The sequence below is a fragment of the Heterodontus francisci genome, chromosome 40 (assembly GCF_036365525.1).
Source record: "Heterodontus francisci isolate sHetFra1 chromosome 40, sHetFra1.hap1, whole genome shotgun sequence".
Classification (NCBI taxonomy): domain Eukaryota; kingdom Metazoa; phylum Chordata; class Chondrichthyes; order Heterodontiformes; family Heterodontidae; genus Heterodontus; species Heterodontus francisci.
Window position 1 is genome coordinate 1,010,266 of NC_090410.1, and position 27,165 is coordinate 1,037,430.

The window sequence follows — 27,165 nt, forward strand, 5'->3', positions numbered from 1 at the left end:
TATAGTCCAGTGAACCTTAGTTTAGAGATACAGCACTGAAACAGGCCCTTCGGCCCACCGAGTCTGTGCCAACCATCAACCACCCATTTATACTAATCCTACACTAATTCCATATTCCTACCGCATCCCCACCTGTCCCTATATTTCCCTACCACCTACCTATACTAGGGGCAATTTATAATGGCCAATTTACCTACCAACCTGCAAGTCTTTGGCATGTGGGAGGAAACCGGAGCACCCGGAGGAAACCCACGCAGACACAGGGAGAACTTGCAAACTCCACACAGGCAGTACCCAGAATTGAACCCGGGTCGCTGGAGCTGTGAGGCTGCGGTGCTAACCACTGCGCCACTGTGCCGCCTTCATTATACTCTCTCTAAAGAACATCTATTCTTCCTTAGATAAGGAGACCAATACTGTACACAGTACTCCTGGTGGGGCCTCATCAATGCCCTGTATAATTGTAGTAAGGCTTCCTCACTCTTATGGGGTTTTAATTTCTCAATGCATTTTAATTGAGATTGTTGAATTATTCCTTTAAGTGTCTGCCACTGCTTATCTGCCTTTATACCTTTTAATCTATTTTCCCAATCACCTTAGCCAACTGATTCCTCACACCGATGTAATTAGCTTTATTTACATTTAAGATTCTTGTTTTAGATTTTAGTATGTCACTCTCAAACTTAATGTGAAATTATATAATTTTATGATCACTCTGCCCCATTGGATCCTTTACTGTGAGATTACTAATTAACTCTGTCTCATTACGCAATACAAATGCACAAGATGCTGTTTTGGAGATGCTGAGGGAGTGTTGCATTGTTAGAGGTGCTGTTCTTCGGTTAAGTTGATAAACTGAGCCCTGTCTATTCTCTTGGATAGACATAAAAGATCCCACAGCAGAATTTGAAGAAGTGCCATGAAGGGCCAATATTTATCTCTCAATCAACACATAAATAATCTGGAAATACACAGCAGGTCGGGCAGCATCTGAGGAGAGAGAAACAGAGTAAACGTTTCAGGTCCATGAAGAAGTTTATTTCAGATTTCCAGCATCTGCAGTATTTTGCTTTTATTTACATAAATAATCTGATCGTTTATTACATTTCTACATGCGGGAGCTTGCTCTGCACAAATTGGCTGCCATGTTTCCTATATTACAACAGTGACTACACTTCAAAAGTACCTCATTGGCTGCAAAATGCTTTTGGATGTCCTGAGGAAATTTCTCAGAGCTGACCTTGTTGAACAGGAACATCAGATTGTTGAGGGAATGGAAAAGTGAAACCTCGAATCATAGTTTGGATTGCAAGGGTAGGAAAAGGAAAGATACAGGTTCAAAGGAATAGAAGGTAAATTGAGGCTTGTGTCAGGAAATGTATAATCAAACAGAGAGTTATTGAGCCAGAGAAGGAGGGGAAATACCTGGAACAAAAACAAGAAATGCTGGAGTCACTCAGCAGGTCTGGCAGCATCTGTGGAAAGAGAAGCAGAGTTAACGTTTCGGGTCAGTGACCCTTCTTCGGAACTACCTGGGAAATACCTGGGATCATTGACAGATAACAAAACCCCACTTTGCTTTTACACATACTTTATCATTTATTATTTATGTTCCAGGTGGTGGGGAGGGTTTATGGAGGGCTTGGATTATTTTGGGGTGTTTATTTATGGTGGGGGTTTATTTAGGGTGGGGGTTTGATTTAGGGGGTATTTAGGGAGAGATTTATTTAGGGTGTGGGGTTTCTTTCGGTTGGATGACAATTTAGGGGGTATTTAGGGTGTGGAGAGCTTATTTTGTGTTTTGTGAGATTATTTGGGGTTTTGAAGGTTTATTTAAGGTGTGGGAGAGTTTATTTGGGGGATTATTGGGGGTTTATTTGATGGATTATTTAGCGTTTGGGAATTATTTTGGACTTTATTTGGGATTTGGGGTATTATTTAGGGTGTAGGGGGTTTATTTAGAGGATTATTTGAGTTTCTGGCAGTTTATTTAGGGGTTTATTTAGGGGATTATTTGGGATTGGGGATTTATTTAGGGTTTGAGGGGTTTATTTAAAGTATGGGGTTTAGGAAATTATTTGGGGGGGTTTATTTGGGGGATTATTTGGCTTTATAGGGTTTATTTAGCATTTTAAGGGTTTATTAAAATGTAGTGTTTAGGGGGTTTATTCAGGGGATTATTTGGAGTTTGGGATATTTATTTAGGGGATTATTTGTGATTTGAGGGGTTTATTTGGGATTTGGGGGATTATTTAGGGGGTTATTTAGTTTGGGGTTTATTTAAGGTTTGGGGATTATTTAGGGTTTCAGGGGTTTAATTAAAGTGTGGGGTGTAGGGGATTATTTGGGATTTGGGAGGTTTTTTGGGGGATTATTTGGGATTTGGGGGTTTATTTAGGGTTTTATTCAAAGTGTGGGGTTTAGGGGATAATTTGGGATTTTGCAGACCTTATTTAGGGGATTATTTGGGCTATTAGGGTGTATTTAAAGTGTGGGCTTTAAGGGTTTATTTGTCTTTATGGGGGTTTATTTGGGGGATTATTTGTTCTTATGAAGATTTATTTAGGGTTTTGGAGGTTTATTTAGGGTTTTAGGGGTCTATGGGGTTTATTTAGGTTTTAGGGGTTTATAGATGTTTATTTAGGGGTTTATCGAAAGAGTCATAGACCTAAACAGGCCCTTCGGCCCACCGCGTCCATGCCAACCATAATGCCGATCTATACTAATCCCACCTGCCTGCATTAATTCCATATCCCTCTATGCCTTGCTCATTCAAGTACCTGTCCAGATGCCTCTTAAATGTCGCTACCGTTCCTACCTCCATTTCAGGTTTATGGGATGTTTATTTAGGATTTTAGGGGTTTATGAATGTTTATTTAGTGGATTATTTAGGGTTTTGGGGGTTTATTTAGTGTTTTAGGGGTTTATGGATGTTTAGGGGATTATTTATGGTTTTGGGGGGTTATTTAGGAGTTTAGGGGATTATTTAAGGTTTTGGGGGTTTGTGGGTGTTTATTTAGGGGATTATTTGGGGTTTATTTAGGATTTTAGGGGTTTATGGTTCACAGAATCACAGAATAATACAGTGCAGAAGAGGCCCTTCGGCCCATCGAGTCTGCACCGATGCATTAAAACACCTGTCCTGTCTACCTAATCCCATTTGCCAGCACTTGGCCCATAGCCTTGAATGTTATGACGTGCCCAGTGCTCACCCAGGTACTTTTTAAAGGATGTGAGGCAACCTGCATCTACTACCCTCCCAGGCAGGGCATTCCAGACCGTCACCACCCTCTGGGTAAAAAAGTTCTTCCCCAAGTCCCCCTTAAAACTCCCGCCCCTCACCTTAAACTTGTGACCCCTCGTAACTGACCCTTCAACTAAGGGGAACAGCTGCTCCCTATCCACCCTGTCCATGCCCCTCATAATCTTGTACATATAGAGTCATAGAGAGATACAGCACTGAAACAGGCCCTTTGGCCCACCGAGTCTGTGCCGACCAACAACCACCCATTTATACTAATCCTACATTAATCCCATATTCCCTATCACATCCCCACAATTCTCCGACCACCTACCTACACTAGGGGCAATTTACAATGACCAATTTACCTATCAACCTGCAAGTCTTTGGCTGTGGGAGGAAACTGGAGCACCTGCACAGGCAGTACCCAGAACCGAACCCGGGTCGCTGGAGTTGTGAGGCTAACCACTGCGCCGACCCTAGGTTGCTTATTTAGGGGATTATTTGGGGTTTTTTTGGATTTTATGGATATTTATTTAGGGGATTATTTAGGATTTTAGGGGTCTATGGATGTTTATTTAGGGGATTATTTGGGGCTTTGGGGGTTATTTAGGATTTTAGGTGTTTATGGATGTTCATTAAAGCGATTATTTGGGGTTTTGGGAGTTATTTAGTATTTTAGGGGTTTATGGATGTTTATTTAGGGGATTGTTTGGGGTTATTTAGGATTTTAGGGTTTTATGGATGTTTATTTAGGGGATTATTTAGGATTTTAGGGGTTTATGGATGTTTATTTAGGGGATTATTTAGGGTTTTAGGGGGTTATTGATGTTTAGGGGATTATTTGGGATTTTGGATGTTTATTGATGTTTATTTAGGGGATTATTTCGGGTTTTGGGGGATATTGATGTTTATTTAGGGGATTATTTAGGATTTTAGGGGTTTATAGATGTTTATTTAGGGGATTATTTAGGATTTTAGGGGTTTATGGATGTTTATTTAGGGGATTATTTAGGGTTTTGGGGGTTATTTAGGATTTTAGGGTTTTATGGATGTTTATTTAGGGGATTATTTAGAGTTTTAGGGGGTTATTGATGTTTAGGGGATTATTTGGGATTTTAGATGTTTATTGATGTTTATTTAGGGAATTATTTAGGGTTTTAGGGGGTTATTGATCTTTAGGGGATTATTTGGGATTTTAGATGTTTATTGATGTTTATTTAGGGGATTATTTGGGGTTTTTTTGGATTTTATGGATATTTATTTAGGGGATTATTTAGGATTTTAGGGGTCTATGGATGTTTATTAAGGGGATTATTTGGGGCTTTGGGGTTATTTAGGATTTTAGGTGTTTATGGATGTTCATTAAAGCGATTATTTGGGGTTTTGGGAGTTATTTAGTATTTTAGGGGTTTATGGATGTTTATTTAGGGGATTGTTTGGGGGTTATTTAGGATTTTAGGGTTTTATGGATGTTTATTTAGGGGATTATTTAGGATTTTAGGGGTTTATGGATGTTTATTTAGGGGATTATTTAGGGTTTTAGGGGGTTATTGATGTTTAGGGGATTATTTGGGATTTTGGATGTTTATTGATGTTTATTTAGGGGATTATTTCGGGTTTTGGGGGATATTGATGTTTATTTAGGGGATTATTTAGGATTTTAGGGGTTTATAGATGTTTATTTAGGGGATTATTTAGGATTTTAGGGGTTTATGGATGTTTATTTAGGGGATTATTTAGGGTTTTGGGGGTTATTTAGGATTTTAGGGTTTTATGGATGTTTATTTAGGGGATTATTTAGAGTTTTAGGGGGTTATTGATGTTTAGGGGTTTATTTGGGATTTTAGATGTTTATTGATGTTTATTTAGGGAATTATTTAGGGTTTTAGGGGGTTATTGATCTTTAGGGGATTATTTGGGATTTTAGATGTTTATTGATGTTTATTTAGGGGATTATTTGGGATTTTAGGGGGTTATTGATGTTTAGGGGATTATTTGGGATTTTAGATGTTTATTGATGTTTATTTAGGGAATTATTTAGGGTTTTAGGGGGTTATTGATGTTTAGGGGATTATTTGGGATTTTAGATGTTTATTGATGTTTATTTAGGGATTATTTGGGATTTTAGGGGGTTATTGATGTTTAGGGGATTATTTGGGATTTTAGATGTTTATTGATGTTTATTTAGGGAAATATTTAGGGTTTTAGGGGGTTATTGATGTTTAGGGGATTATTTGGGATTTTAGATGTTTATTGATGTTTATTTAGGGGATTATTTAGGGTTTTAGGGGGTTATTGATGTTTAGGGGATTATTTGGGATTTTAGATGTTTATTGATGTTTATTTAGGGAATTATTTAGGGTTTTAGGGGGTTATTGATGTTTAGGGGATTATTTGGGATTTTAGATGTTTATTGATGTTTATTTAGGGGATTATTTAGGGTTTTAGGGGGTTATTGATGTTTAGGGGATTATTTGGGATTTTAGATGTTTATTTAGGGAATTATTTGGGATTTTAGGGGGTTATTGATGTTTAGGGGATGATTTGGGATTTTAGATGTTTATTGATGTTTATTTAGGGGATTATTTGGGATTTTAGATGTTTATTGATGTTTATTTAGGGGATTATTTAGGGTTTTAGGGGGTTATTGATGTTTAGGGGATTATTTGGGATTTTAGATGTTTATTGATGTTTATTTAGGGAATTATTTGGGATTTTAGGGGGTTATTGATGTTTAGGGGATTATTTGGGATTTTAGATGTTTATTGATGTTTATTTAGGGAATTATTTAGGGTTTTAGGGGGTTATTGATGTTTAGGGGATTATTTGGGATTTTAGGGGTTTATGGATGTTTATTTAGGGGATTATTTAGGGTTTTAGGGGGTTATTGATGTTTAGGGGATTATTTGGGATTTTAGATGTTTATTGATGTTTATTTAGGGGATTATTTCGGGTTTTGGGGGATATTGATGTTTATTTAGGGGATTATTTAGGATTTTAGGGGTTTATAGATGTTTATTTAGGGGATTATTTAGGATTTTAGGGGTTTATGGATGTTTATTTAGGGGATTATTTAGGGTTTTGGGGGTTATTTAGGATTTTAGGGTTTTATGGATGTTTATTTAGGGGATTATTTAGAGTTTTAGGGGGTTATTGATGTTTAGGGGATTATTTGGGATTTTAGATGTTTATTGATGTTTATTTAGGGAATTATTTAGGGTTTTAGGGGGTTATTGATGTTTAGGGGATTATTTGGGATTTTAGATGTTTATTGATGTTTATTTAGGGGATTATTTGGGATTTTAGGGGGTTATTGATGTTTAGGGGATTATTTGGGATTTTAGATGTTTATTGATGTTTATTTAGGGAATTATTTAGGGTTTTAGGGGGTTATTGATGTTTAGGGGATTATTTGGGATTTTAGATGTTTATTGATGTTTATTTAGGGGATTATTTGGGATTTTAGGGGGTTATTGATGTTTAGGGGATTATTTGGGATTTTAGATGTTTATTGATGTTTATTTAGGGAAATATTTAGGGTTTTAGGGGGTTATTGATGTTTCGGGGATTATTTGGGATTTTAGATGTTTATTGATGTTTATTTAGGGGATTATTTAGGGTTTTAGGGGGTTATTGATGTTTAGGGGATTATTTGGGATTTTAGATGTTTATTGATGTTTATTTAGGGAATTATTTAGGGTTTTAGGGGGTTATTGATGTTTAGGGGATTATTTGAGATTTTAGATGTTTATTGATGTTTATTTAGGGGATTATTTAGGGTTTTAGGGGGTTATTGATGTTTAGGGGATTATTTGGGATTTTAGATGTTTATTTAGGGAATTATTTGGGATTTTAGGGGGTTATTGATGTTTAGGGGATGATTTGGGATTTTAGATGTTTATTGATGTTTATTTAGGGGATTATTTGGGATTTTAGATGTTTATTGATGTTTATTTAGGGGATTATTTAGGGTTTTAGGGGGTTATTGATGTTTAGGGGATTATTTGGGATTTTAGATGTTTATTGATGTTTATTTAGGGAATTATTTGGGATTTTAGGGGGTTATTGATGTTTAGGGGATTATTTGGGATTTTAGATGTTTATTGATGTTTATTTAGGGAATTATTTGGGATTTTAGGGGGTTATTGATGTTTAGGGGATTATTTGGGATTTTAGATGTTTACTGATGTTTATTTAGGGGATTATTTGGGATTTTAGATGTTTATTGATGTTTATTTAGGGTATTATTTAGGGTTTTAGGGGGTTATTGATGTTTAGGGGATTATTTTGGATTTTAGATGTTTATTGATGTTTATTTAGGGAATTATTTGGGATTTTAGGGGGTTATTGATGTTTAGGGGATTATTTGGGATTTTAGATGTTTACTGATGTTTATTTAGGGGATTATTTGGGATTTTAGATGTTTATTGATGTTTATTTAGGGGATTATTTAGGGTTTTAGGGGGTTATTGATGTTTAGGGGATTATTTGGGATTTTAGATGTTTATTGATGTTTATTTAGGGAATTATTTGGGATTTTAGGGGGTTATTGATGTTTAGGGTATTATTTGGGATTTTAGATGTTTATTGATGTTTATTTAGGGGATTATTTGGGATTTTAGATGTTTATTGATGTTTATTTAGGGGATTATTTAGGGTTTTAGGGGGTTATTGATGTTTAGGGGATTATTTGGGATTTTAGATGTTTATTGATGTTTATTTAGGGGATTATTTGGGATTTTAGATGTTTATTGATGTTTATTTAGGGGATTATTTAGGGTTTTAGGGGGTTATTTAGGGCTGGAGGCTGTTGAGCTGATGTCTGTGCCGGATGGCCGACCATGAGGCCTCGGCCTCTCTTTCTCCTTCTCTCCAGGAGCCCGCTCCCGGGAAGCGGCTGCAGGGGGAGAGGTTTCTCGGGTTTACTGTCCGGCCAGAGGTTTCATTGTTGAATAAAATTCAGCCAAAGGGCCGGAGAGGGACGGTCAGTTGTCCGGAACTGACCCTCACTCCGGAAAACTGAGTGGCGGCCACCGGCCCAGGGAGCGGCTCCGGGAGGCGGGGCTTGGGATCCGGTCACCCGAAAAAAGCCACAAAAAGTAAAAGTAAAAGTAAAAGCGACCCAAAAACCCGAATCCTTGGGACTGGGCCTCGAGCCTCGGCCTCGCCTGATGGGAGATGCGGTTCTGTTCGAGTTGCTTCACTTGGAGATTGTGGCCCAGGTTTACAAACAGCCCGAGGCCGGAGACACGGTAACAGTCCGAGTAAAAACCCTAATAAAACCCTAATGTAAATCCTAATCTACCCCAATAGAAACCCTAATAAAACCCTAATGTAAATCCTAATCTACCCCAATAGAAACCCTAATAAAACCCTAATGTAAATCCTAATCTACCCCAATAGAAACCCTAATAAAACCCTAATGTAAATCCTAATCTACCCCAATAGAAACCCTAATAAAACCCTAATGTAAATCCTAATCTACCCGAATAGAAACCCTAATAAAACCCTAATGTAAATCCTAATCTACCCCAATAGAAACCCTAATAAAACCCTAATGTAAATCCTAATCTACCCCAATAGAAACCCTAATAAAACCCTAATGTAAATTCTAATCTACCCGAATAGAAACCCTAATAAAACCCTAATGTAAATCCTAATCTACCCCAATAGAAACCCTAATAAAACCCTAATGTAAATCCTAATCTACCCCAATAGAAACCCTAATAAAACCCTAATGTAAATCCTAATCTACCCGAATAGAAACCCTAATAAAACCCTAATGTAAATCCTAATCTACCCGAATAGAAACCCTAATAAAACCCTAATGTAAATCCTAATCTACCCCAATAGAAACCCTAATAAAACCCTAATCTACCCCAATAGAAACCCTAATAAAACCCTAATGTAAATCCTAATCTACCCCAATAGAAACCCTAATAAAACCCTAATGTAAATTCTAATCTACCCGAATAGAAACCCTAATAAAACCCTAATGTAAATCCTAATCTACCCCAATAGAAACCCTAATAAAACCCTAATGTAAATCCTAATCTACCCCAATAGAAACCCTAATAAAACCCTAATGTAAATCCTAATCTACCCGAATAGAAACCCTAATAAAACCCTAATGTAAATCCTAATCTACCCGAATAGAAACCCTAATAAAACCCTAATGTAAATCCTAATCTACCCCAATAGAAACCCTAATAAAACCCTAATCTACCCCAATAGAAACCCTAATAAAACCCTAATGTAAATCCTAATCTACCCCAATAGAAACCCTAATAAAACCCTAATGTAAATCCTAATCTACCCCAATAGAAACCCTAATAAAACCCTAATGTAAATCCTAATCTACCCGAATAGAAACCCTAATAAAACCCTAATGTAAATCCTAATCTACCCCAATAGAAACCCTAATAAAACCCTAATGTAAATCCTAATCTACCCCAATAGAAACCCTAATAAAACCCTAATGTAAATTCTAATCTACCCGAATAGAAACCCTAATAAAACCCTAATGTAAATCCTAATCTACCCCAATAGAAACCCTAATAAAACCCTAATGTAAATCCTAATCTACCCCAATAGAAACCCTAATAAAACCCTAATGTAAATCCTAATCTACCCGAATAGAAACCCTAATAAAACCCTAATGTAAATCCTAATCTACCCGAATAGAAACCCTAATGTAAATCCTAATCTACCCCAATAGAAACCCTAATAAAACCCTAATGTAAATCCTAATCTACCCCAATAGAAACCCTAATAAAACCCTAATGTAAATCCTAATCTACCCGAATAGAAACCCTAATAAAACCCTAATGTAAATCCTAATCTACCCCAATAGAAACCCTAATAAAACCCTAATGTAAATCCTAATCTACCCCAATAGAAACCCTAATAAAACCCTAAACAAACCCTAATCTACTCGAATAGAAACCCTAATAAAACCCTAATCTACCCGAATAGAAACCCTAATAAAACCCTAAACAAACCCTAATTTACTCGAATAGAAACCCTAATAAAACCCTAATCTACCCGAATAGAAACCCTAATAAAACCCTAAACAAACCCTAATCTACCCGAATAGAAACCCTAAACAAACCCTAATCTACCCGAATAGAAACCCTAAACAAATCCTAATCTACTCGAATAGAAACCCTAATAAAACCCTAAACAAACCCTAATCTACTCCAATAGAAACCCTAATAAAACCCTAATGTAAATCCTCCAAATACACAACATCTACAGGTTCCACTTTATCAACTCTGCTTGTTATATCCTAGCAAACACGAGGGGACATAGCTTTAAGTTGAGGGGTGAAAGATATAGGACAGATGTCAGAGGTAGTTTCTTTACGCAGAGAGTAGTAGGGGCGTGGAACGCCCTGCCTGCAACAGTAGTAGACTCGCCAACTTTAAGGGCATTTAAGTGGTTATTGGATAGACATATGGATGTAAATGGAATAGTGTAGGTCAGATGATCGGCGCAACATCGAGGGCCGAAGGGCCTGTACTGCGCTGTAATATTCTAATTCTAATTCTAATTCTACCCGAATAGAAACCCTAATAAAACCCTAAACAAACCCTAATCTACTCGAATAGAAACCCTAATAAAACCCTAATCTACCCGAATAGAAACCCTAATAAAACCCTAATCTACCCGAATAGAAATCCTAATAAAACCCTAATCTACCCGAATAGAAACCCTAATAAAACCCTAATCTACCCGAATAGAAATCCTAATAAAACCCTAATCTACCCGAATAGAAACCCTAATAAAACCCTAATCTACCCGAATAGAAACCCTAATAAAACCCTAATCTACCCGAATAGAAACCCTAATAAAACCCTAAACAAACCCTAATCTACCCGAATAGAAACCCTAAACAAATCCTAATCTACTCGAATAGAAACCCTAATAAAACCCTAAACAAACCCTAATCTACTCCAATAGAAACCCTAATAAAACCCTAATCTACTCCAATAGAAACCCTAATAAAACCCTAATCTACCCCAATAGAAACCCTAATAAAACCCTAATCTACTCGAATAGAAACCCTAATAAAACCCTAATGTAAATCCTAATCTACCCCAATAGAAACCCTAATAAAACCCTAATCTACCCCAATAGAAACCCTAATAAAACCCTAATGTAAATCCTAATCTACCCGAATAGAAACCCTAATAAAACCCTAAACAAATCCTAATCTACTCCAATAGAAACCCTAATAAAACCTTAAACAAATCCTAATCTACTCCAATAGAAACCCTAATAAAACCCTAAACAAACCCTAATCTACTCCAATAGAAACCCTAATAAAACCCTAATCTACCCCAATAGAAACCCTAATAAAACCCTAATGTAAATCCTAATCTACCCCAATAGAAACCCTAATAAAACCCTAATCTACTCGAATAGAAACCCTAATAAAACCCTAATGTAAATCCTAATCTACCCCAATAGAAACCCTAATAAAACCCTAATCTACCCGAATAGAAACCCTAATAAAACCCTAATGTAAATCCTAATCTACCCCAATAGAAACCCTAATCTACCCGAATAGAAACCCTAATAAAACCCTAATGTAAATCCTAATCTACCCCAATAGAAACCCTAATAAAACCCTCACGTAAATCCTAATCTACCCCAATAGAAACCCTAATAAAACCCTAAACAAACCCTAATCTACTCGAATAGAAACCCTAATAAAACCCTAATGTAAATCCTAATCTACCCGAATAGAAACCCTAAACAAACCCTAATCTACTCGAATAGAAACCCTAATAAAACCCTAATCTACGCGAATAGAAACCCTAATAAAACCCTCATGTAAACCCTAATCTACCCGAATAGAAACCCTAAACAAACCCTAATGTAAACCCTAATCTACCCGAATAGAAACCCTAAACAAACCCTAATGTAAACTCTTATCTACCCGAATAGAAACCCTAATAAAACCCGAAACAAGCTCTAATATAAACCCCAATTAACCGAATAGAAACCCTAATAAAAATCCTAATCAAACCTTAATGTAAACTCTAATAAAAATCCTCATGTAAACCCTAATCTATCCTAATATAATCCAAATATCCCCTCACTCCAATCCCGAATATACCCCAATATCCCCAAATATTCACCTAATAGACTCCAATACCCCCAAAACGCAATAATCTTCTTCTTTGGCCTCCTTATCTCGAGAGACAATGGGTAAGCGCCTGGAGGTGGTCAGTGGTGTGTGGAGCAGTGCCTGGAGTGGCTATAAAGGCCAATTCTAGAGTGACAGGCTCTTCCACAGGTGCTGCAGAAAAATTTGCTTGTCGGGGCTGTTACACAGTTGGCTCTCCCCTTGCGCTTCTGTCTTTTTTCCTGCCAACTGCTAAGTCTCTTCAACTCGCCACAATTTAGCCCCGCCTTAATGACTGCCCGCCAGCTCTGGTGATCACTGGCAACTGACTCCCACAACTTGTGATCAATGTCACAGGATTTCATGTCGTGTTTGCAGATGTCTTTAAAGCGGAGACATGGACGGCCGGTGGGTCTGATACCAGTGGCGAGCTCGCTGTACAATGTGTCTTTGGGGATCCTGCCATCTTCCATGCGGCTGACATGGCCAAGCCATCTCAAGCGCCCCTGACTCAGTAGTGTGTATAAGCTGGGAATACCCCCAAAACTCAATAATATATCCCTCAATATACCCCAATATATCTGTAATAGCCTCTAAAACCCTTTAATATACCCTAATGTATCTCAAATATACCTCTAATATCCCCATCTATATACCTCGTCCACCCCGATACTCCTACCCCCCCCCCCCCCCCCCCACCCTGCAATATTCCCTCATGCTCCCAGCCCAATGGGTTCAGGCTCCAGGCTTTGACTCCCCACATTATTCCAATCTATCCCTCCCCAGTGCCCCAGCCTCACCTGGTCCCCTAAAATAGAATATCTGATCATTATCACGTTGTTGTTTATGGGATCTTGCTGTGCGCACATCAGCAGCAGCGCTTCCTACATTATAACAGTGACGACACTTTATTGGCTGTAAAGTCTGTTAGGATGCTCTGAGCTGAAAGGTTTTATAAAAATGCAGATTCTTTCTGCCATAACCTCTAACTCTGGATTACTGCCATCGTTCAGTCCCAAACATCCCCAAAATGCACTTTCCTTTCCTACAAAGTTCTCTTAAAACCAGTTCTTTAGCTGTTCCCTTCCCTGACTCATACTCAGGATCCTGAATGTTCTCTGTGAGAGATTACTGTATAAATTCAAGTTATCCATTGCTAACAAATAGCATTATTTCAGTTACATTTCTGACATCTTTGGCAGCCCTCTTGTACCATGCTGGAAAGGCGGTTTTATTCTTTCTGCGATCTTTGCAGGATGTTCATTGTGGGAGCCGGCCTCTGGAGCCCTCTGGTGTTTTCTGTGACTGCAGATAAACCTTGTGGAATTTGGATTCCACTATCCAAAGAAACAACCTGTCATCTTATAAAGCCGCAGCTCATGATGCTGCATTTGTTCTGGGCATCGCTGCTCAGGAAGGAGATAGGGGCCATAGAGCGGATACAGCACAGATTCACCAGAATGAAACCTGTGCTAAAAGGGTTCAGTTATGTGGACTGGTTGCATAGACTTGAAGTTCCTGAGTTTAGAAGATTGAGGAGTGATCTGTTTGAGGCTTTTCAAATGATAAAAGTCTTCAATAGGGAATTATCGGCAATGATTTAATGTTTGTGTTTTCTGAAGATTGCAATGCACCATGAACTTGATTCTTTTAAGTTGAGCTGAGATTGTGCAGAATCTGTTAAAAATCACCTGTTTTCTCCCAACAGGAACATGGGAAATGCATTTCCACGTTGGAAGGGATGGGTTTCCGGGCTGGACAAGGTTTGATTGAGAGGTTAGTGACTGACATGTCTCAGAGACTTGCTGATATTGCATTGCAGTGCGGTAGAGTCAATTACATTGAACAATGGCATGTGAAAGGACCTAGTGGAACCATCGTGTCTCCGTGCTGTACAGTGCACTTTGATCAGACCTGGATCGGATTTATTTATGCAAAGCATTTCAGTGTTGTTCTGACACTTCTCTTCCTGCAGTACTATGATCCAGGCAGTGTTCAGTCTCACATAAACCACTGTGTCACTGACCTTGATATTATAAGTGTATCATTGCAAAGAATGGGCAGAACATCATAAGTGAGATTTATCTTTCACGTCTGTTTCTACTAATTTTATTTTGTGATGAACATGATTCATAGCTTGTGGCCTGAGCGACACCATTTTGTGGAGTGCTATTGGATGGTCAGTCAGAGAGGGTCAGGGTTCCTGCTTCCGGTGTGTAAAGGCCTGCTCGGGTATAAAATTAAAACTTGACCCAGGCCCATCCCGACCACAGCCAACTGGAGCCCGAGTCCTTTAATTTTTTTTCATGCCTGACCCGAATATCGCAATGAATTTAATAATATCAAACAGGTTATTTAATGTATTTATTTATAAAACACGAAGCCAGTATAGTCCAGCCTGCCCCGACCACGAATGCTGGGCACAGAATATAGACCTGACCCCACCCGAAGTTGACACGTAGTCGGGTGTAGTTGGGTTTGGGGTGGGTAGCCAGGCTTTACCGGTGTGTGTTATTCTGTACAAGTTGGTATTGCCTGCTTCCCTTTCGTCTTCCTCGTATGCTACCTCCAAACCTACTCAGTACATTCCATGGGGAATCCCTTTGGATTATAGACAGCAAGCACTACCAATGTGAGTATTGATGGTCCAGAGAATAACTGTGGCCAGAACCTGAATCATAATGCCTCCAGATAGAAACCATTCTGCATTAACTGAGCGATCAGCTGGATTATCCAGTGAATGACTAAGCCATCGGAGCAGAAAGATCCCAGGCTCTGTACTGAATCAGCTGATCTCAGCTGCAGAGCTACAATTGAACACTCTGTAATTAGCAATAAACTACTCAGAATTGGTGTTGCTTCAGACCTGTGTGGCAGGACCTCTGCAACATGATTAAACCGTTCTCTGTCACCTGTAAACTTCAGCTCATTCAAACCTCTGCTGCCCATATCCTAACTTACACCAAGTTCCATTCACTCATCAACCCTCATTCTGCTCGCTGTTCTACATTGGCTCCCAATCTGGCAACACCTTGATTTTAAAATTCTCATCCTTGTTTTCAAATCTCTCCATTACCTCATCCCTTCCTATCTCTGTAATCTGCCCCAGCCCAACAACCCTCAGATCTCTGCGTTCCTCAAATTATGGCCTCCTGTGCATCTCCCCCATTTTAATTGCTCCACCATTGGCCGCCATGTCTCCAGTTGCCTGGGCCTTAAGCAGTGGAATTCCCTTCCGAAACCTCTCCAACTCTCTTCCCTTAAGATCCTCCTGAAAACCCACCTTCAACCAAGCTTTTGGTCACACGTCTTAATAAGTCCCTATGTGATTGGTGGGAAATTGTGTCTGATATCACTCCTGTGAAGAATCTTAGGATATTTTACTATGTTAAAGGCACCATATCAATGCAGGTGGTGGTTGTTGTAGGTTTACCAAAGAGACACCATCCTTCAAAGATGAGCTGGACGTTATGAAATTTATCTGTAAGGAATTCTGGACCAACCTCTTCTGGAAACAGATTGACAACCTACGAACAAACCATCAGGTGAGTGAGCCTCACATAGACTGCTAGTCAGAGATTAGCTGGGTAGGGCAAGGTTATAAAGAGGGAGTTGAGCTTTAGTGGGGAGCAGTTGATAATGGGGGGAGAGTCTCGCCCCCATTGGGGAGTGAGTAGTAGTTTATAAAGAGCAGGGTTTTGTCCTTTGAGGAGTGAGGGGCTTTCTAAACAGAAGGGGGAGGGAATGGGGAGGAATGAGGGGTTAATTAACAAAGGCCTCTATTGGGCAGAGTGCAGCTCTGATGCCTTGCCGGATGGTTGATTGATGCTTTTTGTTTTTCTCAGGGAACGTACGTGCTCCAGGACAATCGCTTCCGGCTCCTCACTCCGATCTCTAGTGGGAAGCAGTACTTGGAGGAGGCACCAAAGGTATCTGCCCCTTTTTTATGAAATGTCTGGTTACAGTAAAAGTGCTATAATAATGCAAATATTGTCACTGTGCCAAATGTCCCTCTGCCACCCTCCATGTGTCACAGACCACAGTGACACACAATATGATCTGAAAAGGATAAAGCAAATTGGCCTTTGATCTGATGCCTGATGTTTACAATTGGTTTACTGGTCTTTAATTATGAATATCCCCTCGTCTATCACCCACTCTTTGATGCTGGGCTGGAGGAATTTGCCAGGGCAGGGAGGGGCAGCCAGTGGAGACCATCCCACTCTCTGATCACTGATTGCCCCTCTCACTCACCCATGGCCTCATTCTCCCTGCCTTAGCAACTTCCTCCAGCCCGGCATTATTGCCCACGCACTCCGAGATATCCACTGTAGTTGCATCCATCTCACCCTCTCACCATCTCACTGTATACACTCCAGTAGGCACTCCTAACCTGCCTTTCTTTGCCTTGCTCCCTCTGGTTACCTCCATCTCGCCGCTCTGCATCTGTGCTCCCCACTGTTAAGTGCGTTGCGAGAGTTATTGGCTGTGTATAAATGCAAGTTGTTGCTGGAAGAAAATTTGGTTTTGTTTAGAATTAGATGCTGATTGGCCCCAATTTCAGCAATTCTGATCCAGAACTTGAGCACAAAATCTGGACTGAAACTCAGGTGGAGTACTGAGGGAGCACTACACTGTCAGAGGAGGAGTACTGTGATAGTGCTGCCCTGTTGGAGGGACACTACTGAGGGACTGCTGCCCTGTTGGAGGAGGACTACTGTGATAGCGCTGCATTGCTGGAGAGACAGTAAAGGCCTGTGACCCGACCCGAACCCGACGGGACCCGATGACGTGTCAGGCCGCTCTTCCGGGTCCAGGTCGGACGCACGCAGCAGTTAATAATTTACCTGAGCTGCGAGTCCGGGACATCAAGCAGGGAAACTCTGAGTCTGTGCAGTGAGCGTGTGAGCATCTCTATGATGTCATCAGGCTCATATTGCAGCTTCGGGCAGATTGGGTTGGATGGTAAGTAAAGGGAACATTGCAGTGGGCGGGTCGGAATCGGGGAAAATGGAGAGAATCGGGACGGTTCGGGCTGAGGTCCCATGTGGTTCCGTCGGGTTGGGGTTGGGGTTTTTTTTGTGACTTGAGCAGGCTTTAAGGGAGTGCTGCCCTGTCAGAGGAGGTGTACTGTGATAGCACTGCATTGTTGGAGTGTCAGTACTGAGGGAGTGCTGCCCTGTTGGAGGGACAGGACTGAGGGAGGGCGGCTCTGTTGGAAGGTCAGTACTGAGGGAGTGGAGCACTGTCGGAGGGTCAGTACTGAGGGAGTGCTGCTCTGTCAGAGCAGCAGTACTGTGACAGCGCTGCACTTTTGGAGGGACAGTACTGAGGGAGTACTGTGATTGCACTGTTGGTGGGTCAGTATTGAGGGAGTGCTGCACTGTTGGAGGGACAGTACTGAGGGAGTGCTGCACTGTTGGAGGGACAGTACTGAGGGAGTGCTGCACTGTTGGAGGGACAGTACTGAGGGAGTGCTGCACTGTTGGAGGGACAGTACTGAGGGAGTGCTGCTCTGTTGGAGGTTCAGTACTGAGGGAGTGCTGCTCTGTTGGAGGTTCAGTACTGAGGGAGTGCTGCACTGTTGGAGGGACAGTACTGAGGGAGTGCTGCTCTGTTGGAAGTTCAGTATGAGGTGTCGGCAACATGTCCGTGGTAAAAGATTTTTAGATCTGTGACTAGTAATTTCTGGGACGTGAAATTTCCCATTGGCTTCTTCAAACTGGCTTTTTAAAAACATTGCAAGTGTCATTTTCATAGCTGACAGGTGCTCAGAACAGGAACAGCGCTTCTGAACTTCGGACAGATTTGGAGTTTTCTGGCGGGTTCCAATTTTTTTTTAAAGTCCACTGGAAAACCCGAATCTGTCAGAAGTTCAGAAACTGCTGTCCCTGCTCTCAGCAACGGTCAGGGAGAGGGGAAAGGGAGAGAGAGAGGGTGAGAGGGAGATGGGGGGAGAGAGATGGATACAGAGAGAGAGAGCATGAGTAAGACAGGAGGGAAAGAGATCAAGACCACTCCGGACAGATGGACATCTATCTGGGTTCTCCGCATCGCTACATTAAGTGAGTGAGCAGACATTGACTACTTGTTCAAGCAAAAACAATGCCAGGTATCTCACTAAATAGGGAGAAATGCATTTTTAATTGGACTGTGTTTTGATGGCATTAGGTTAGCTACACACTTTATATACAGATTAATTGCCCCCATGTGCATGGCTGAGTCAATATTTTTGTCAAATGTCCGTGGTGCAATATGTTGGTGTCTATCCCTGGGCAGTACTGATGTTGGACGGCCTTGTCGGAGGGACAGGACTGAGGGAGGGCGGCCCTGTCGGAGGGACAGGACGGAGGGCGGCCCTGTCGGAGGGACAGGACTGAGGGAGGGCGGCCCTGTCGGAGGGACAGGACTGAGGGAGGGCGGCCCTGTCGGAGGGACAGGACTGAGGGAGGGCGGCCCTGTCGGAGGGACAGGACTGAGGGAGGGCGGCCCTGTCGGAGGGACAGGACTGAGGGAGGGCGGCCCTGTCGGAGGGACAGGACTGAGGGAGGGCGGCCCTGTCGGAGGGACAGGACTGAGGGAGGGTGGCCCTGTCAGAAGGGCTGTCCTTCACATGAGATGTTAAGTTGAGGTCCCGTCTACCCTCACAGGTGGACACCATTTGAGGGCAAGGATAGGGATTCCTCTCAGTGACCTGACCAACAATTCCTCCTCACCAATATCACCAAGAAAAGATTAAGTTGTCATTTGTGGGTGCATAACAACAGTCACTTCAAAAACAATGCAGTAAATGTATTGCAAAAAGTGTGAGATATGATAAGGCACTTATATATGTCTTAGTGATCGTATTCTGAATTCCTTTGGTTTTTTTCAGTTTTTAGCATTCACCTGTGGGATGGTGAGAGGGGCCTTGTCAAACCTGGGCATTGACAGCACAGTCACCGCGGAGGTTTCATTGATGCCAGCATGTAAGTGAGTTTGGGCGGGAGAGAGGCCACACTGATTTCTGTTTCTATCCCACAGGATCCCTTACACCCCAGTCTCACTCAAGGACACAATCTCACCTGAGGGTTTTCCTCAGAACAGCTGCCCCATCATGTGATGGGAGGTGGGTTTGTATCTGAGGTTCCCCCACACGGTGATGAGACGCGGGTACCGTGTGGGGGAATCACAGATACAGACCTGTGTCTCATCACCGTGTGGTGAAATCATGGATACAGAGTCTTTTATCTGCAATTTACGCACATGGTGAGCTCCTTATTTCAGTCGTATTCATTCGTGCAGTCACAGATGGAGGCTGCACACTCGGAAAAAAACTCGGATCTGTAGTTCTACAGTAGCAGTGCCCCTTCGTGATCGATAATCATTTACTGAATGTATATTGGTAAGTTGTTTGGCCTCACTCAATTGGGGAGCAATAGTAACAGACTCTCCTAGATCGCTGCTGTCCTCCCGTGCAACAAAGCCAGCAGGAAGGCAACTCCTGACACTAAATCTCAGCAATTGTGGCAGGACCCGAGAGGCAGGGAACATTAACCTCTTTACAAAGGGAATTGGACAGTTATTTAAAAAGGGAAAAAAAAGGGAAGGAAATGGGATGAGTAGATACTGCCAGGTAAAGAGCTAGCATGGGCTGAGGTTGGGCCAAATGGTCGTCTCCTGTGCAGTAATTGGAGTGATTAGCTGTGCTGTAGAAAGCCTGCAGGAGCTGTGCACTATTACAGGAATCTCTAACGACACTAGATGGTGCTCTCATCTACCATAAACATGCGTTTTCCTGTTCCCTTTAATCTCTTGCTCTCGGCCTCTGGGGATCGCCGCAAGTATTCGGCTGATTTTGATACTTTGTGTTTTGTTATAGCCCAGGAAACTGGTGCCCATATAAGCAGCTACTCATCACCAGACTGTGTCTCAGTACCCTTCCCAGATGCACCTTCCTCATGTGTGAACCTGGACCAGCAATATTAACAGGGCATTCGACCTTCCGAGAGTAACAACACAGAGCAGCCTAACCCTGTCCTCGTCTGATATTCAAGCTAACACACAAGCTAACAATGGGTTATCTTTAAGGAAGAGATGCTTCAGGTACAGGCTAGGTACATTTCAACAAGGGTGAAAGGAAGGGGAACCAAAAATAGGGCTCCTTGGATGACAAAGGAGATAGAGATTATGATAAAACAAAAAAAGAGGGTGTAGGATGCATGTCAGATGAATTCAAGTGTGAACCAGGCTAAATACATTTACTTGAGAGGGGAGGTGAAGAGAAAAATAAGACTGACAAAGGGAGAATATGAGACTAGAATGGCAGTCAAGATGAAAGGGAACCAAAAATCTTCTACCGGCATGTAAATAGTAGGCAGATAGTAATAGGTGGAGTGGAGCTTATTAGGGACAAAAAGGGTAATATCTGCTTCGAGGCACAGGGCAAGGCTAGAATACTAAATGAGTACTTTGTATCGGTGTTTACCAAGGAAGAGGAATCTGACAAGATATCGGTAGAAGCGGAGAGAGTAGAGGCAATGGATAAGGTAAAAATTGAGAAGGAAGAGGTACTGGAAAGGCTGGTTATGCTTAGGATAGATAACTCACCTGGTCCAGATGGCTTGCATCCCAGGTTGCTAAATGAAGCGGGGGTGGAGATAGTGGAAGGGCTTGCCACAATATTCCAATCTTTTCCAGATATGGGGGGAGGTGCCAGAGGATTGGAGAGTGGCAATTGTGACATCCTTATTCAAGAAAAGGTGTAAGGACAGTCCTAGCAACTACTGGCTCATCAGTTTAACATTACTGGTGGGTAAGGTTTTAGAAACAATATTTAGGGGCAGTTGGAGAGTTTGAGTTAATTAAGGATAGCCAGCATGGATTTGTAAAAGGCAGATCATGCTTGACTAATCTAATGTGATTGAATTTTTTGATGAAGTAACAGAGAAGGTTGATGAAGGGATTGCAGTGGATGTTGTCTATATGGATTTTAAGAAAGCCTTTGACAAAGTACCATGTAAAAGGCTAGTTACCAGAATTGAGGCTCATGGAAAAGGAGGGTCAGTGTCCAATTGGATTTTAAAAATGGCTTAAGGACAGAAAACAGTGAGTCATAGTAAATGCTTGGTTTTCAGACTGGAGGATGGTATACAGTGGTGTTCCCCGAGGGTCAGTGTTGGGACCACTGCTTTTTTTGCTATATATGAATGATTCAGATCTTGGAATACAGAGTAGAATTTCAAAATTTGCCAATGATTACAAGCTTGGAGGAGTGGCAGACAGTGAGGATGCTACAAACCACCTGCAACAAGACATAGGTAGGCAAACAGAATCGACAGACAAGTGGCAGATGGAGTTAATTCATTCAAGTTTGAGGTGATGCATTTTGGTAGAAGAGATAGGGTGAGACAATGTAGACTTAATGGTGCAGTTCTAAAGCGTGTGTAGGGACAGGGGGACCTGGGGGTGCATGCGTATAGATCTTTGAAGGTGGCAGGACATATTGAAAGAGTGAAGAGCAAAGGATATGGGATCTTGGGCTTCATAAATAAAGGCACAAAGTACAAAAGCAGAGAAGTTATACTGAAACTTTCCAATCATCTCAGTCCCAAGAAATCACTGCAGGAATTCCTCAGGGTTGTGTCCTAGGTCCAACCATCTTCAGCTGCTTCATCAATGACCTTCCCTCCATCATAAGGTCAGAAATGGGGATGTTCGCTGATGATTGTACGATGTTCAGTACCATTTTCAACTCCTCAGGTACTGAAGCAGTCCACGCCCATATGCAGCAAGACCTGGACAACAATCAGGCTTAGGCTGATGAGTGGCAAGTAACATTCGTGCCATAAAAGTGCCAGACAATGACAGTCTCCAATGAGACAGAATCTAACCATCTCCCCTTGACATTCAGCGGCATTACCATCACTGAATCCCCCACTGTCAACATGCTGGGGGTTGCCATTGACCAGAAACTGAACTGGAGCAGCCAGTTAAATACTGTGGCTACAGTCAGAGGCTGGGAATTCTGCAGTGAGTAAACCACCTCCTGACTTCCCAAAGCCTGTCCGCCATCTATAAAGCAGGTGTGATAAAATACTGTCCACTTGCCTGGCTGAGTGCGGCTCCAAGAGCACTCAAGAAGCTCAACACCATTCTGGACAAAGGAACCTGCTCGATTGGCACCCCATCCACCACCTTCAACATTCACTCCCTCTTTACCGATGCACAATGGCAGTAGTATGCACCATATACAAGATGCAATGCAGCAACTCACCATGCCTCCTTCAACTGCACCTGCCAAACCCATACCCTCTTCCATCTAGAAGGGCAAAGACAGCAGACGCATGGCAACACCGCAACCTGCAAGTTTCCTCCATGTCACACACCATCCTGACTTGGAACTATATCACCGTTCCTTCACTGTCGCTGGATCAAAATCCTGGAACTCCCTTCCTAACAGCACTGTGGGTGTACCTACCCCACATGTACTGCAGCTGTTCAAGAAAGCAGCTCACCACCACCTTCTCAAGAGCAATTAGGGATGGGCAAGAAATGCTGGTCTAATCAGCGACACCCACATCCCATGATAAAAATAAAGATTAATAAAGCTCTGGTTAGGGCACATTAAAGTTTTGCATCCTGTTCTGGTCACCACACTTTCGGAAGGATGTGAGAGTCCTTTAGAAGGTGCAGAGGAGAATTACCAGAATGGTTCCAGGGACTGGGGATTTTAGTTACAAGGTTAGGTTGGAGAAGCTGGGTTTGTTCTCTCTGGAGCAAAGGATATTGAGGGAGATTTGATAGAGATGTACAAGATTATGACAGGCTTAGATAAGTTAGAAAAGGAAAAACTGTTCCCATTAACTGATGGTACAAGGACTAGGGGACACAGATTGAAAGGTTTGGGCAAGAGATGCAGCTGGAATGTGAAGAAGCACTTTTTTACACAGTGGGTGGTAATGACCTGGAACTCCCTGCCCACAAGGGTGGTGGAAGCAGAGACAATGATTTCAAAAGGAAATTGGATTGACGCTTGAAGGAAATAAACTTGCAGGGCTACGGGATTCGAGCGGGGGAGCGGGACTGACTGGATTTCTCCGTGGATAGGTTGAATAGCCTCATTCTGTGTTATAAATGACCCTGACTCTGTGACTATCCATCAGGCCAGGTGTTTATTACACTCTTGCTCTGTGCCTGGGTGTTTATTTCCCACACACTCTCTGTGCTGGGTGTTTATTCCCCACACTTTCTTTGTGCCCGGTGTTTATTCCCCACGCACTCTCTCTGTGCCTGATGTTTATTCCCCACGCTACCCGCTGTCTGTGCCCCAGGTTTATTCCCTGCTCTCTCTCTCTCTCTCTCTCTCTCTCTCTGTGCCTGGGTTTATTCGCCGCTCGCTCTCTGTGCCCCGGGTTTATTCGCCGCTCGCTCTCTGTGCTCCGGGTTTATTCGCCGCTCGCTCTCTGTGCCCCGGGTTTATTCACCGCTCGCTCTCTGTGCCCCGGGTTTATTCACCGCTCGCTCTCTGTGCCCCGGGTTTATTCACCGCTCGCTCTCTGTGCCCCGGGCTTATTCACCGCTCGCTCTCTGTGCCCCGGGTTTATTCACCGCTCGCTCTCTGTGCCCCGGGCTTATTCACCGCTCGCTCTCTGTGCCCCGGGCTTATTCACCGCTCGCTCTCTGTGCCCCGGGTTTATTCACCGCTCGCTCTCTGTGCCCCGGGTTTATTCACCGCTCGCTCTCTGTGCCCCGGGTTTATTCACCGCTCGCTGTCTGTGCCCCGGGTTTATTCAACGCTCGCTCTCTGTGCCCCGGGTTTATTCACCGCTCGCTCTCTGTGCCCCGGGTTTATTCGCCGCTCGCTCTCTGTGCCCCGGGTTTATTCGCCGCTCGCTCTCTGTGCCCCGGGTTTATTCACCGCTCGCTCTCTGTGCCCCGGGCTTATTCACCGCTCGCTCTCTGTGCCCCGGGTTTATTCACCGCTCGCTCTCTGTGCCCCGGGTTTATTCACCGCTCGCTCTCTGTGCCCCGGGTTTATTCACCGCTCGCTGTCTGTGCCCCGGGTTTATTCAACGCTCGCTCTCTGTGCCCCGGGTTTATTCGCCGCTCGCTCTCTGTGCCCCGGGTTTATTCACCGCTCGCTCTCTGTGCCCCGGGTTTATTCGCCGCTCGCTCTCTGTGCCCCGGGTTTATTCGCCGCTCGCTCTCTGTGCCCCGGGTTTATTCGCCGCTCGCTCTCTGTGCCCCGGGTTTATTCACCGCTCGCTCTCTGTGCCCCGGGTTTATTTATTGCTTGCTGTCTCTCTTTTGCCCAGTTTCTGTTACTTTGTTTCTTTGTATTTCAGGTAAATTTCACATCGTGATGCAGAAACCCTAAGGACTGTGGTGTCCAGGTCTGGAGTTTAAGGAGTGCAGAGGTGACAGTGAAGCTGAAAATTAGGCAGATAGAAGTTGTGCCTTGCCATTTCCTGTTTAGTTCTTGTATGTTCTGGAAGATGCATTGGTTGTTTTTAGATGGGTCTGTGATGGGGATTATAATGAGCCAAAGCCAATGAAGTGGTGAAGGTGACTGATTAAACACAGGGACTCTTGCTTAGGTTAGTCATGTGGTGGAATCACACTGTTATTAAATAACGATTTTACAAGCAACTTTTACTGGGCATTCAATCTCAGGTTGCTCTGCTTTTTCCCCTGCCTTGCTCCACCCCCTCCCCTGCCTTGCTCCACCCCCTCCCCTGCCTTGCTCCACCCCCTCCCTTCCCCTGTTTATGCACTGAGGGACTGTATTAATGGCGCCCTGACTGGACTGGACTCTAATCGATGGGATGCCTTTTCCATGGGTTTGGACACCTCCCATTGCCTCTCAATTTCAAATTAAACTTATATTCCCTCTCTGTTAGGCTTAAGAATAATAATATCGTCAACAAAAGCATGTGGAGTAGAGCTGTAGATGATTTGTAGGCCTCTCTGTGAATGCTGCCCTGATGCCCCATAACAATATCAAAGTAGCTTTAGACACCACAATTTAGATCTAAAGACCGTGACTCACTACACCGCATTGTACCGCCATCTCAATCTAGTCACCATGTAGACCTGTGGGAAATGGCTCACAGCAGGCCGAGGCACATTGGACAAGACACAATCGCACACAGCAGGAGGATGGGGGGGGCTCTGGGGTCATCCTGTATCATCACTGACCTTGAGGGCCCTGTTTTACACCATGATGTAAGCACGTTGAACAGTCAGACGAGCAGCAGGACCTCAGTCTACACTGTTGGGCTGTGCAGTGCTCAGCTGTTATACTCATGAAAAGGTCAAATTGAACATCAGGAGCCACTTGCAACTTGAGAAACCAAAAGAGCCCAAATAGTTTGTTTAGTTCCTGCTTTCGCTGTGTAAATGCTTCGCTTGACGCCTGTGGCTCTTCACCTCCCCATACTATTGTGTTTTGTCAAGTTTTCACGAGAAACAGTCGCTATATGATTTCATGCACAAGCCAAATTTAAGTGATTAAAATGCTTCTCAACAACAAAGTGAGCCACAGATTGTTCTGAGTGACTTTGATTTATTGTAGCGAAAAATAAAATTTGTGACTCAAACAATTTAGAAACTTTAATTTAAAACAATGTTTGTATTTATTGAGAATTTCTTGAGAAGTGAATTACTTCTGGGATTTCACTGACTAACACGGCATTCATTTTAACAGAGCAAGATCCAATGATCAGCAATGAAATGAATGAGTTAATCTGTTTTTGGCAGTGGTTGAGGGAAGAATGTTGGCCAGGATACTTTGAAAACTTACTGCTCTTTGAATGGTGCTGTAGGATCTTTACACCTGAACTATTGGAACATTTCCTCCATCAGTACTGTCCCTCCGACAGTGCTGCGTCCCCTCAGCGCTGTCCTTCCAACAGGGCAGCACTCCCTCAGCACTGATCCTCCAACAGAGCAGCCCTCCCTCATTACTGTCCCTCCGGCAGTGACGCATTCCCTCAGCACTGTCCCTCTTCTGCAGGGGAAGTGTTCACAAGTGGTGGTTTCCCTTGAATAGCTCACGTTAATGACTATGCTGTACATGTGGCCCTTCACCGTGAGATTTAGCACTCTCTCTGAACCTGTTCCTACTCATCATCCACCTCCGTGCCACTTCCCAGGAGTGCTGGTGGGATAGGGATCAGGAATGCTGTCCCCCCATTATTGGCCCACCTGAGATTGATTATCTGAGTGAGGGCTGAAGGTTGACTCTGAGTCTCTGGTCCTGATTGACTCTGAGTCTCTGGTCCTGATTGACTCAGAGTTGCTGAACTTATTATAGAATGATTGCATCACAGAATGAAGTCGTTCAGCCCCTGATGTCTGTGCAGGCTTTCTTCAAAAACAACTCAGCTCATCCCACTCCACCATTCTTTCCCATAGCGCAGCAATTCTTTTCTCCTTGGGTGCTGATCCAGTTCCCTTTTGAAAGTCCTGGTTGTATCTCTCTCCACGCGCTTCTCAGGCAGTGCATTCTAGATTCTAACCACTTGCTGTGTAAGCAAGTTTTTTCTCATCTCACTGTTCGGTCTTTTGCCAGTCACCTTCAATGGTGTCCTCTGGTTCTTGACCCTTCTGCCAATGGGAACAGTATCTCCCTATCTAATCTGTCTAGACCACTCATGATTTTGGACAGCTCTATCAAATCTCCTCTCAACCTTCTTTAAGGAGAACAACCACAGCTTCTGCAATCTATCCACGTAACTGAAGTCCCTCATCCCCAGAACCATTCTCATAAATCTTTTCCGCACCCTCTCTAAATCCTTCATCTCCT

General features: G+C 42.7%; 1 protein-coding gene across 1 annotated transcript; it reads left to right on the forward strand.

Annotated features, from left to right (window-relative positions):
* Window positions 1-8,258: 8,258 nt before the first annotated feature.
* On the forward strand, window positions 8,259-25,960 carry LOC137352975 (trafficking protein particle complex subunit 6b-like). Its single transcript, XM_068018812.1, has 6 exons — window positions 8,259-8,496; window positions 14,086-14,153; window positions 15,805-15,922; window positions 16,223-16,306; window positions 19,252-19,345; window positions 24,704-25,960. The coding sequence occupies exons 1-6, from the start codon at window positions 8,416-8,418 to the stop codon at window positions 24,733-24,735; spliced, it is 477 nt and encodes a 158-aa protein (XP_067874913.1). The 5' UTR covers window positions 8,259-8,415; the 3' UTR covers window positions 24,736-25,960.
* The last annotated feature ends 1,205 nt before the right edge of the window (window positions 25,961-27,165 follow it).

Excerpts from the sequence above, each read along its gene's own strand:
- LOC137352975 (XM_068018812.1), top strand. The coding sequence starts at position 8,416 with ATGGGAGATGCGGTTCTGTTCGAGTTGCTTCACTTGGAGATTGTGGCC. Across the intron at positions 14,154-15,804 it reads GGACAAGGTTTGATTGAGAG|GTTTACCAAAGAGACACCAT; the intron begins GTTAGTGACTGA and ends TGGTTGTTGTAG. Across the intron at positions 16,307-19,251 it reads ACTTGGAGGAGGCACCAAAG|TTTTTAGCATTCACCTGTGG; the intron begins GTATCTGCCCCT and ends GGTTTTTTTCAG.